The following is an 11771-nucleotide window of genomic DNA, read 5'->3' on the forward strand; positions in this document are numbered from 1 at the left end:
TCAGCACAATGTATCTTCAAGCATCAGTGTTTCAAGTGGCGATAAGTTTATGGAGGGTGGTGGGTGGTTGGTCAACCAGAGGAATAGGAGATGACCGAGAGCTTCAGGTGCAGATGAGCTAAGGTGGGGTGACGGGCAGAAACGTGCAGGCTTTGATTGAGGGGATATGGAGTCAGAAGCTGAGCTCAGGATCAAACAGGACAAAGAGTAGCCATTCACATTCAGCCAGAGACAGTGGGTAGGAACTGGTGCTTAGGGAATAGACTATATATGTCCACGCTGGAAAGCAATGAACTTGACCATTCATCAGCAGAGCATAGAATGGATTTGGCAACCTCCCAAACAATCTAACCACACATCTTTAACTCATAGAGGTTACAAATCATCATGCAGCAATTTAAATTCTGGGACTGCTTGTAGTCTTCATCTTCAATGGATTTTGGAAGCCTGGTTAAGGAAGGATTAGAGATGAATAGAAAAATGACATAATATATTAACAAGCCGGTTAAACCACAACTTTTCATTAGGAAGGTACCTTTCAAGGCATTTAAGTGCTTTTGAGGCAAATTTACATTTGGGCTCTGGTAAACATGTGCTGCACAGAAATAATTTAAACCAAATGAACACACATTCTAATTGAATGACTATCAAGTGCAGTTAAAAACAGCATTGTCTCAGTCTGAGGTAATGCTCACACTAAGACATGCGCGTTTCTGAATGTCTTCCCACAGCCAGGCATACTCCACAATACAGAACTGGCCAGCTCAGCACAGGTCAGCACTCATGTGGTGAAAAGGAAACAAACAGATGGAACTTACATTGCACCTTTAGTGTAATAAAGTATCCCAGAGTACTTTTAAGAGGCAAAAAGAGACACACATTAGCCCATAGTAACAATGCCAATAGTACACAGAAAGTTTGTTTTAAGAGGCTGCTGCTGAGGAAAGTATCAGCAAGACAAGATAGTCTGGGTATCCTCGTATCTTAACTGGGTGTTGGGAATGATTGCAATATCTGCAACTAGTGGTGGCGCAGAGATATAATGGAGGCCAAAGGTCAAACTCAACGTAGCAGGGTAGGAATAGCGATTGGGGAGCACGTAAAAGTGACACAGAACAGGATCGGTAAACAACCCAGATTAAGGGAGTACTGCACTCAGAGGGAGGGGGAACTGCAGGATAGTGGAACAAGTGGGAGGGGAAATGACAAAAGTAGAAGCCATTCAGTCCATCAGGGCTACTCAGTCCTTCCAGAGGATCATCAATGATCATGATTCCTCACATCCACTTTCCAGCCTTTTTCCCCATAGCCCACCCCCAATTCCTGACTGATAAGAAAACCTATCTCAGCCTTAAATATAGTCAAGGACACTGCCCCCACAGCTGTCTGTGGTAAGGAGTTCTAAAGGCACAGCCCTCTAACAGAAGACAGGCCTCCTCATCTCAGCCTCATGCTGTCTAGAACTAGACTCTCCCATGAGGAGGAACATCTTCTCACTGTTTACCCTGGTCAAGCCCCTTAAAAATCCGATCCGTTTCAATGAGATCACCTCTCATTCTTCTAAACTCCAGGGAGTACAGTCCAACATCTTTCGCCTTTGCTCATGAGACAATCCCTCCACACCGAGATAGCAAACCTTCTCTGAACTGCCTCCAATGAAACAATATCTTCCCTTAAGTAAGGGGACTAACACTGCTCACAGTACTCCTGATGTGATCTCACCAGCACTTTGCAAAGTGCAGAACTGAAGCAGAGCCCGACAGGTGAGACAGAGAAGGGGACGCTAAAGCAAGGCAAAACAAAGAGAAGATTGGAGGGAGGGGGAATACCTAGACTGTGGGGAAATACTCCCAGACAAAGAATCAGCCTCTCTGTTGATGCAATAAGTTTTCATGTTATAAGTCCCCTCTTGTGAAGAAGGCTACACCGATTAACAACCATCTCCATTCTCAGTAACAATGAGACCACCAAACGATCCCTTCTCCCTGTCTGTTCCCTTTTCAGATGGGCTGGCGATGTACGTGAACACTGCCACCTACCCACTTGGTAGGGGCAAAAGGGGCAATGCAGGGCTCTTGCTGTCTGTCCATGGGGCAGGTGAGACCCCTGATGCCCCCAGCATAGTGCCCTCTGTTCAGTTTAATCCACACATCAATCTCCACACACAGCCCACAAACCTGAGGCCTCATTCAAAATCCACCATCAGATTTATGACGAGAAAATAAACAGCAAAGACAAGGCAGCACGTTGATAGTAAAATATCAATTTGAACTACTTTCCCTTAGAATACGGAAAAGGTTCAGTTGCTTTTGAGCTAAAACTTTAAATTTCTGTCACTCTCTTCAAAATGGACCCATGAACTTGGATCAAGTCCATCAAGGTAGACCTCCAGCCCTTTGAAATACCTGAAGCAGAAGAACGCAAACGAACTCTTCCTCACTTGCTGCAATCTGTTTCCACAGTCAAGATCTTACGGTAGCACATCACTAACGTACTGAACTGCACAAGCAGACATTCTGTCAATGTACATCAGCCAGGCTGAGTCATTCTTTAATTAAAACTTGATTTTGACCTTGCAGACCCACAAGCAAGAAAGAATAGTTTAATGTAGCATGGACAAATATCATCGATAACAGGCCTGAAGAGAGGAATTACATTTATTAATGTATTACCCGTAGATTCCTCCTGCTCCCACAACCCCACCACAACAATTTCCTAGAATAGTTAAATTCTCTCTTCACCAGCAAGTAATCCCATATCTTTACAGTTCAGGAGATGTCAAGGTAAGCTCTGAGGCAAGGTAGGCTTCAATAGCTCTTCTACAAAGACAGCTTCATGTTGCCTGTCACTGGGGTGAACAGATTCAACATCTTGTCCGAAAGCTAACACAACAATGACGCCCAATTTTGAGGGATGGCAGGTCTGAGAAACCATGAGCTTCATCACCACAAAACAGACCAGTCACCCCTTTGAAAGATGCAGGACACTTGGTAAATACATTCCAAAACATTACCCTCTCCGCCCCAAACTCAATTCACTGACACTGAAACCTCTATTGCACTCCCCTGCTCTCAGACTGAATTTCGTCAGTATGGGCCCGACAGAAACTGGAAATTTACCATGCCCGTAATTCGACCATTGCATCTTGACAAGAATCAGTTGGGTTCATTACCAAACTCCTTGCCCTAGTTCACAACCCAACTCCCTCCTTCCATGCATCTTCCAAGGGTTCAAGAGACTCGGGGGAGTGGGTGGGTGGGGTAGGAACACTGACCTTGGGGAAGCTGACCAGGTTATTTAAGAAAGCCCTTGGTCAGCTTCAAGTTGTTCAACTCCAAGAGGAAGTGAGAGAGTTGAAATAGGTCTGACTGCGGAGCGAGACCAAGAGAATGTTGGCAATTCTGACTTTCACCATTTTAAAGGGAGCTTTGCAGATGTTTTGGGTCTTTGAGAAGACTGATCCTTTTGCCAATCATTCCTTTAGATCTCTAGCTATTGAGGCAATATATAAACTTTACAAGAACCCTGTCAATGCATCAAGCCAACTCTGTGACTGGTAGGGATGAGACAGGTGGACAGATAAATACTGTTACTTGGATTTGTGAGAAATACAGTAAAATGTGTAGACATTGCCACAAAAACAGCACAATTTATTTACACATAAAGAGAAATTTAAGATATCATTTTTGTTCATTCCACCTCCTCTTGGTTTCACCAACATGTCACAGCCAAGAACCAAGTCCTACCCATCTGCAAAGGACCAGAGGCCTGATATCTGCTAACCTAAGCTGCCACTTAGCTGGAAATGAGACAATTGGTCACAAATGTCACGCTATTAGTTATTGCCTGCTACAGCAAAAAGGACATGAGGAACACAAAACAACGCGATTGATGGGGTCCATCCAACACACAGGATATGGATGAAAAAGATCCTTTAAGTGTCGTCAGTATATAGAGCAGAGTTGTGCCTGAGGGATTAGGCTGGTGTCAGTGTGCTCTCTGCAGATGAAGCATGGTAATGTCCCCAACCTTCTCTTCTTTCCTTTCCTCAATCGTATTGGCCAGGCCGAGACAAAGCAGCGACGGCTCGGCAGGCATGTCAGCAAAATGCTACTTTACACACCTGATGAATCATCGTTCATGAAGACGATCATTAATCTCTAGCTCACTATTGAACAAGCAATCTGATAACTTCTGGTAATCAATTAATGGCATTAGTACTAGCAGAGAAGGGAAATAAAGAGAGACAATTAAGGCAGAAGGAATACAGAAACAGTAATACTGAAAATGGCAAAAGATAGATAAAGAGACAAATTGGCAAGACAGACAAAAAAATCAGATAGATCTAAGGATATTAATGGATAATGATAGAGAACTAAATAGGAATAAAAATATTACGGTAAATAGCAGTAAAGATATAACAGAGTCAATAGATAGGCACAAGTAGGTAAACTAAACCAATAAAAGTGACTTGAGCTAAAATCTTCTAGTCACTACCAGAAATGAAATATGCTTCACTCCAAATCTGTTAGCAGCAATTTCTGAGGCAAGCACATGGGTGCATTACTGGTTGCATCAATAGTTTGTCCCACCACAGACATGACTGATTATAGATTACATCATTAATAATGTTTTAAAATGTTCACAGGGTACTTGCTGGGTCAGTGAATACCATTTTGTGCCACAGAATGTTGGGATTTGGGTCAGGAAACCTGTGAGAGGTAGCACTAAATTGACTAGGAAACAGATTGCTCTTTGCTCACTGGTGACAGAGGTGAGAGTCGACATCTGAAAACTAAAATTCGAAAAGACTGGGGATAAATTATTCTTATTTAGGAGCAAGTATATTCTCCTCCCTAAATTTTAACATAGCAAGTTTGAAGAAGCCATATTAACAATATTTTTTTCCAAAGAACAGACATAGCGTTTTTCACTTCTGTATTCGTTTGTGAATAAAAATATCAATTGCAGAAAAGTTCCATTTACTTAAAATCAAACACATTCGCTTATGATCCAAGTAGCAATCGGAAATTCATTTAGGGCAAAGTGTAGATATTATTCAATAAAGGGCTTGACACAATGGGTGGTATGTACACTTGACATTTTTTTTGTGTGTTATCAATGGCTAAAATCCAGAAACAATCTCCAGTCTTCACAACCATTGCAATGGAATTCAAATTTCCTTTTGATATTTGAAAGTTTTCAAAAAAATAATAGCAAAGCCAAATTCCACACCAACATACCATAAAGGACCAGATGAAACAAGTGATTTTTCTGAATGCAGTGCTGCTAAGATGATCATCTGTTGAGGTCTCTAGCAGTTTAAGTGTTCCAGTCAGGAAGTCTTTGTTATAAAGCAGAGATGTTCGGGAAAGCTGTGACAGTCCACATCCTTGTTGAGTGGATCACAGCTGAGAAACCACACTCCTTAAAGGGAGTCTGCAGAACAGACTTGTCTAGCAGATCAATTTCTCCCAAGACCAAGCTCATTCCTACTGTCTCTTGGGCAAACGCTTTCTCGAACCCACTTCACGTATGGGAAACATTATAATATTAAAATCATCTGGCTTTCCATTTTGAAACATGTCATCTATCATCTAAAGCACAGACTAGTCCATCGCAATGATCCAGGTAGGAATCCTCAGGCTGCAATTACCAAAAGTATTTCCATGTATTAAACTTCAAAGTGTCGAAAAGTCCAGATCAATATTTGAAATGATTAATTAGCCGCAGCCTGTAGTCAGGTTTTCTGACATACATGGTGAGCACCATCAATCATTAACCTACCCCCAGCAGGGAAAAACAACTTGAAACAAATTCCAGACAATCATATCCAATGAATCACAATAAGAGTTAAATTTACACTTTAGTTGAGCAAAATTCTTCATTTTAGCCTTCCTATTGTTCATCTCGTCACAATTACCAAATCCCAAATAGTTACTTGAATGCTCTCTCGCTCTCTCTCTCAACATACCTATTTGTGAGCATCTCTATCTCCAGATATGCAGTATATTGGAAGAATTCACACATAGCCAGCCACCTCATGTCACATCTCTGTACAAGAACAGAGCACCTCGCATCTGCCATGTAACAACACCTCAGAGACCCTGCACACTACTGAAACGCACTTTTCACCTTCTCAAAAGCATATACACACCCAAAAATTACCCCCATTACCTTTTTCTACTCCAAGACAACTGCTCCCAGTAATCCACTTTCACCCCTGCCTCCCTGAGACACATTGCCTGGTCAACTGTTGCAGGTGGGCCACACTGCCTATACTGCCCATGGGGTCTACATGCCTAACACAAGGGGCTCCTGTGATTTACTCCCAGCATTGACACAGCAAACCAGCTCCAGGTGCACAGTGGAAATGCATTAAGGCCACCCTCACAGCCTCCCTGCAAAAGTGCTGCACTTTTCTAACACTTGCCCTCGGCTGTCCCCAGTGGCTTAAAAGCATCTGCGCAGCATTTATACACCTTGAGCCCCATCACCAACAGCAAGGTAAAGTTAAACCTGAACAGAAAATGGAGCATGTGGCAACCTGAGCCATCCTTAACTCTATTCCCCCAACCACTGTCTGTCTCTCCTATGACAGACACTTTTATTGTGCAGTGCACTTCTCAATCACCTTTGGACACATTCTAATGTCCCAAGCATAAGGATTTGCCCGGGAGAGACCGCCAGTCTTGAAAAGCAGCTAAAAACTCTCCTGAAACCTTCACATTCAAATTGTGCAAATCTTCCTTTTCAGCACAAGGAGCAGATTTCAAATAGTAAATTCCACCAAATAACCACATCCAGTTTCCCACATTTCTCATGCCTCTGCCCCACGTCATCCCCAGTTCTGCCATCAATTCCAACCCAACCCCCATAGGGGTAGCTTCTCCAGGTGGGGTAAGGCTGCCATTGGGGATATCCCTGACCTCCCACTGTGTCTTTCTGTACCCTCCTTCCCCCCCCAACTTGTTGTCAGGTGTGATGTGCTCTGGTAATCCATGAGGCCCACATCAGCCATGTACACCCCTCATCAAATCAACTCACCCATAAGCGATCCCCTTAAACATTGCTAACATACAAAAAGTGAGTACTATTGGAGAATCTGCTAAGTTTACCCCATTAACATTGCAGTGACAGTGCATATAGCGGCCACAGTAATCTCTTGACTATCTACTCTGCGTTATTATCAAAGTATTGAAGTTGGAATCATCTGAGCAGATGAAGAGACCATCCTCTAAAACAACTTTTTCTCTCTAAATTCAGTCTTCAGCAATGAGAGAAGCAGGATTTTGGGGGTTTTTGAAAGTATGGTCAAAAAGGTGGGAACCAAATGATCTGGTGTTTGCTATGACACACCGGCTGAGCAGGGGGAAGAGTACCTTTGCGGAGAACATGCAAGCCACATATTTATTACAGGGAGAAACACTGTTCAATCTGAAGATGACAAGAAGGGATATTAAATTTCCCCGCAGCCTCTTTTTGAACAATTAGTATGACTATTGCCAAATAACTGAGTAAGTGCAGACGAACGAATACTTCAGTAACTCAGGAAAGTCTGAATCTGAGAGCGAACTAGAGAGAGAGAGCTCACACCACATACCGATCAAACTAACTTTGCATGCAACCATCAGCAGCAAGCTAAAACAGAGTGCATCTGCAACTAGGAAGACTTTACATTGCTTGGCAACTTCCAAAACATGCAATTTGATTAAGGCAAATCAGCAATATACTGTGTTCCCTTTAAAATGTACACCATGGAATTGTATCAACTTCATCTCCCAGATACTGGTCTAGGCTTCCTTCCAACTGAGTTGTAAAATATATTCAATAGTGCAATGCACATTTTCAGCTCCTTCTTTTAATTCAGTCATTTAATTCCACCTGAAGGGTCTGTTTCCATGCTGTATGAAGTTCTGAAAAATACAACCTCTTCTGACCATATTCCACTTCGGTGTATGACTTACTTTGCTCAATTCACCTTTTCCAACAAGAAAAAGGTTATTTCTACTTAGGTGTTTTTTTAAAATTATTCATTGGCTGCACACCATTCTACGATCCTTTCCTGCTTTTGCACCCACACTATCAAACGAGTGTTTGTTGATGACAATTCATTAGATGATTTTGATTATTTGTTTTTTTTTCCTCCCCCGAAAGTTCAAAGCTCTCCCACAGCTCAGCACAAAGAGGATCACCATAGCAGTTCAGCTGTGCCAAATAAACACACCTCAAACAGACGTTCAGCTCAAGGGCTCTTCGAGCACACTGGCAGTGCCCCTGACTCATTGACATCAGCTCAACAGTTTCCTGAGTCTGTGACCTTTCAGCTCCCTCTCCATGCCTAGTACATACAATAACGGCTATCACTACACACTCTAATGTAGTCAGTAACAAATCCAAACAGGTAATGTGAGAAAAATGTCCTCACGCAGGTGAAAAAGGGGAACTTGCTACCACTGTTAGAAGAGATGTCCAAAGTTTGTGAGAAGATTTGTAGCTCGGGTGCTCGTTGTTGTAGTTCTGTTCGCCGAGCTGGGAGTTTTTCTTGCAAATGTTTCGTCACCTAGAAAGGGGACAAAACGTTTGCAAGAAAAACTCCCAGCTCGGCGAACAGAACTACAACAGAAGAGATGTCGGAGGTGCATTTAAGCTGGACTGAGAGATAAGGGAGAAGGCAAAGCAATTCTGATCAGATTTGATTAAATGAGATGGGGGAGCATCATATGACAAATGAACCCAGCACAGACTGTTTGGACTGAATTGTATCTTTACAAGATTCTATGCAATTCTTACTTTGCCCCAGAGTTTATGAAGGTTCTGCTCGCTTCAGATCAACAGGTATTTACATTAAAAATAGAATGAACCCGAGTCCAACTTTATCCTGGAAAGTTTGCTGTTTACTTTTGATGACTTATTTTTTTTAAAAAATCTAACACTTCAACAATAACAAGAGGCTATTGGCGATATCAATAACTTTCAAAAGGACCAATCAATAGGCAGGTAAAGAGTGTGGGGTGGTGGGTGAGGGAGTCATTGATCTGCTCATCAATCTACACCCACTAACCAGGCAAAGCAAAATGCTAAAAAAAATGAATGGTAATGTGCTACAAAAGTTAGCCCAGACTCAACTGCAATTCACATCTGCTTTGAGGACATCTCCCCGCCCCCTTACTGATACTTATTACAAATCGCCACGTCTTTCAAAAGACGTTCTACGCTTTTGGGGAGGCTACAGGGGTTTCAGTGTAAAGAGAGAGTTCCCAGTGACTGAACCCCTCAGAGTTACCGTTTGTCCTCCCAGTTCAACAACTGGCCAACGAGGGATTTCCGCTTCAGGGAGCGGACCGGACGGTTTGGACGGTAATTAGTGACGGCGCTGTACAGCAACATCTTACTCAACGCATCCCTTCATTTATACCATCACAGGGGCCCTCGCCAGGCAGACAGGAAAGTCTCCAGTGGGATCCGGACTGTCTCTGTCACCTAGGAAGGAGAAGTATAACTCCCAGTCTGTCAGAGCTGCCGGAACCCCCTCTCAAGGCTTGGACAGTGAGCAGAGCGGTCAGAGACTGTTCGGGAGAGAGAGAGAAACACAGCCAGCCGGCTTCACTACACACTCACTCCCAATTGTCACATCTTAGCAATGATCTAGATCCACATCCCCAGTCACTGAGTGCTCGCTGTGTTTCATTTTGCTTCCTGTAAAGATAATCACTTTCTTGAATTTTTTTTAAATTTCCTGTCCATGTTACTTTGTGCATTCACTCCCCGCTCTTCCTACTCCTCATTCCCTGGGAAACTGTTTGGGGGGACATTAGGAATTCCTTTCCTGCAGACAGGAGACTGTTAGACAGAGAGTGAGAGTGAACATGAGGAAATCTCTTGCAGACAGGAGACTGTTAGAGAATGAGAGTGAACATGGGGTACTCCTGCAGACAGGAGACTGTTAGAGAGTGAGAGTGAACATGGGGTACTCCTGCAGACAGGAGACTGTTAGACAGAGTGAGAGTGAACATGGGGTACTCCTGCAGACAGGAGACTGTTAGACAGAGAGTGAGAGTGAACATGAGGAAGTACTCTCCTGCAGACAGGAGAGAGACAGACAGACAGAGGGTGAACATGAGGAAATCTCCTGTAGACAGGAGACTGTTAGACAGAGAGTGAGAGTGAACATGGGGTACTCCTGCAGACAGGAGACAGACAGAGGGTGAACATGAGGAAATCTGCGGACGGGAGACTGTTGGACAGAGGGTGAACATGAGGAAATCTCCTGCAGACGGGAGACTGTTAGACAGACAGAGTGAACGAACGTGAGGAACTCCTCTCCTGCAGACAGGATACTGTTAGAGGGAGAGAGGGTGAACATGAGGGACTCCTGGGGGAAGGAGAAAGAGTGTGAGACCCTCACCTTGTAACATTGCCTCCAGCTTCTTACGGTCCACCCTGAACCTCTCCTCCAGCCAGTCCGGGTCAGTAGAGTGCGGGAGAGCCTGGCCATCGTCCTCGGAGGCGGCTAACGGAGAGTCGGTACTCCTCTCGCTGTTGGAGCCGGGGTCGGCAGCTCCGGGCTCTGGCAGCGGCTGAGCCTGCAGCAGGTATCCGCTCAAGGAGTCGCACTGAGCGGCCATGGCTCCGTGAGAGGAGAGGCAGCAGCAACAGCAACACAGTCACTTTCCCTTCTGCCTGAGGAAGGGAGAGGGGAGGGGGGGCTGGACTCCACATCCACATCTGAACTTCTCAAGCGCAGCCAAACCCTGCTCTGCAAAATCCATCCGCACCATTGCACCCAAAGTAGTCCCATTGCAACTTCATGTGTAAGCCCATTAGAGAGGAGATGTTTCCGAACAAGCAGGGTTAGCGTTAGATTTGAGGCTGAAACTGGGCAAACATTAACCCCTCGAAGTGAAATGGGAAACAAGCACACTATATATAATATATAACTTTCACTATTTCACCTATATTTCAGATCCAAACTAAAATAAACAGCGAATTTTTCAATTCATGACTGATTGCAAAGATGCACTTTTAGCCCCTCACTCTCAGGTCATGCCTCACTTAAGTTCTGAGGAAAGGTCACTCGACCCGAAATGTTAATTCTGATTTCTCTCCACAGATGCTGCCAGATCTGCTGAGCTTTTCCAACAATTTCTCCTTTTTTTGTTTCTGATTTACCACATTCGCCGTTCTTTGGGTTTTGATGTCAAAATTTAGACTTCCTACAGTGTGGGAACAGGCCCTTCGGCCCAACCAGTCCACACCAACCCTCCAAAGAGTAACCCACCCAGACCCATTTTCCCTCTGACTAGAACACCTAACACTACGGGCAATTTAGCACGGCCAGTTCACCTGAGCTGCACATCTTTGGACTGTGGGAGGAAACCGGAGCACCCGGAGAAAGGCCACACAGACACTGGGAGAATGTGCAAACTCCACACAGACAGTTAGGCAGTTGCCAAGGCTGGAATTGAACCTGAGGTCCTAGTGTTGTGAGGCAGCAGAGCTAACCACTGTGCCACCCCCAAAACTCCCTCAGTCGTAACCCCAAGAATCCAGGTCTGCTAAAAATGGCCAGTCTTCCCCGTTCTCAATCAAGACATATGGTTTGATTTTACTTTCAAATTACAGGCTGACTCCTGCTGGAGAATATCATGTCTGCACACTGTTTTATCAACTGTTTAGGTTTGAGAACTACTGTAAGGGAAACTTATCGCCTCTAATGAGAGTTTCAAAGGCAGTTATCATTCCATCAATAAAGAGAGAGATCCTTACAC

General features: G+C 44.0%; 1 protein-coding gene across 1 annotated transcript in view; it reads right to left on the minus strand.

Moving 5' to 3' along the window:
* Positions 1-10671, minus strand: part of LOC132826207 (protein bicaudal C homolog 1-like) — a 270766-nt gene extending 260095 nt beyond the window's left edge. Inside the window, exon 1 of the mRNA XM_060841867.1 lies at positions 10409-10671. Coding sequence (XP_060697850.1) covers positions 10409-10628 — 220 coding nt within the window. The 5' untranslated portion in view covers positions 10629-10671. The remainder of the gene's footprint in view (positions 1-10408) is intronic.
* Between the last annotated feature and the right edge of the window lie 1100 nt (positions 10672-11771).

Source organism: Hemiscyllium ocellatum, chromosome 22, assembly GCF_020745735.1.
Source record: "Hemiscyllium ocellatum isolate sHemOce1 chromosome 22, sHemOce1.pat.X.cur, whole genome shotgun sequence".
Lineage (NCBI taxonomy): Eukaryota > Metazoa > Chordata > Chondrichthyes > Orectolobiformes > Hemiscylliidae > Hemiscyllium > Hemiscyllium ocellatum.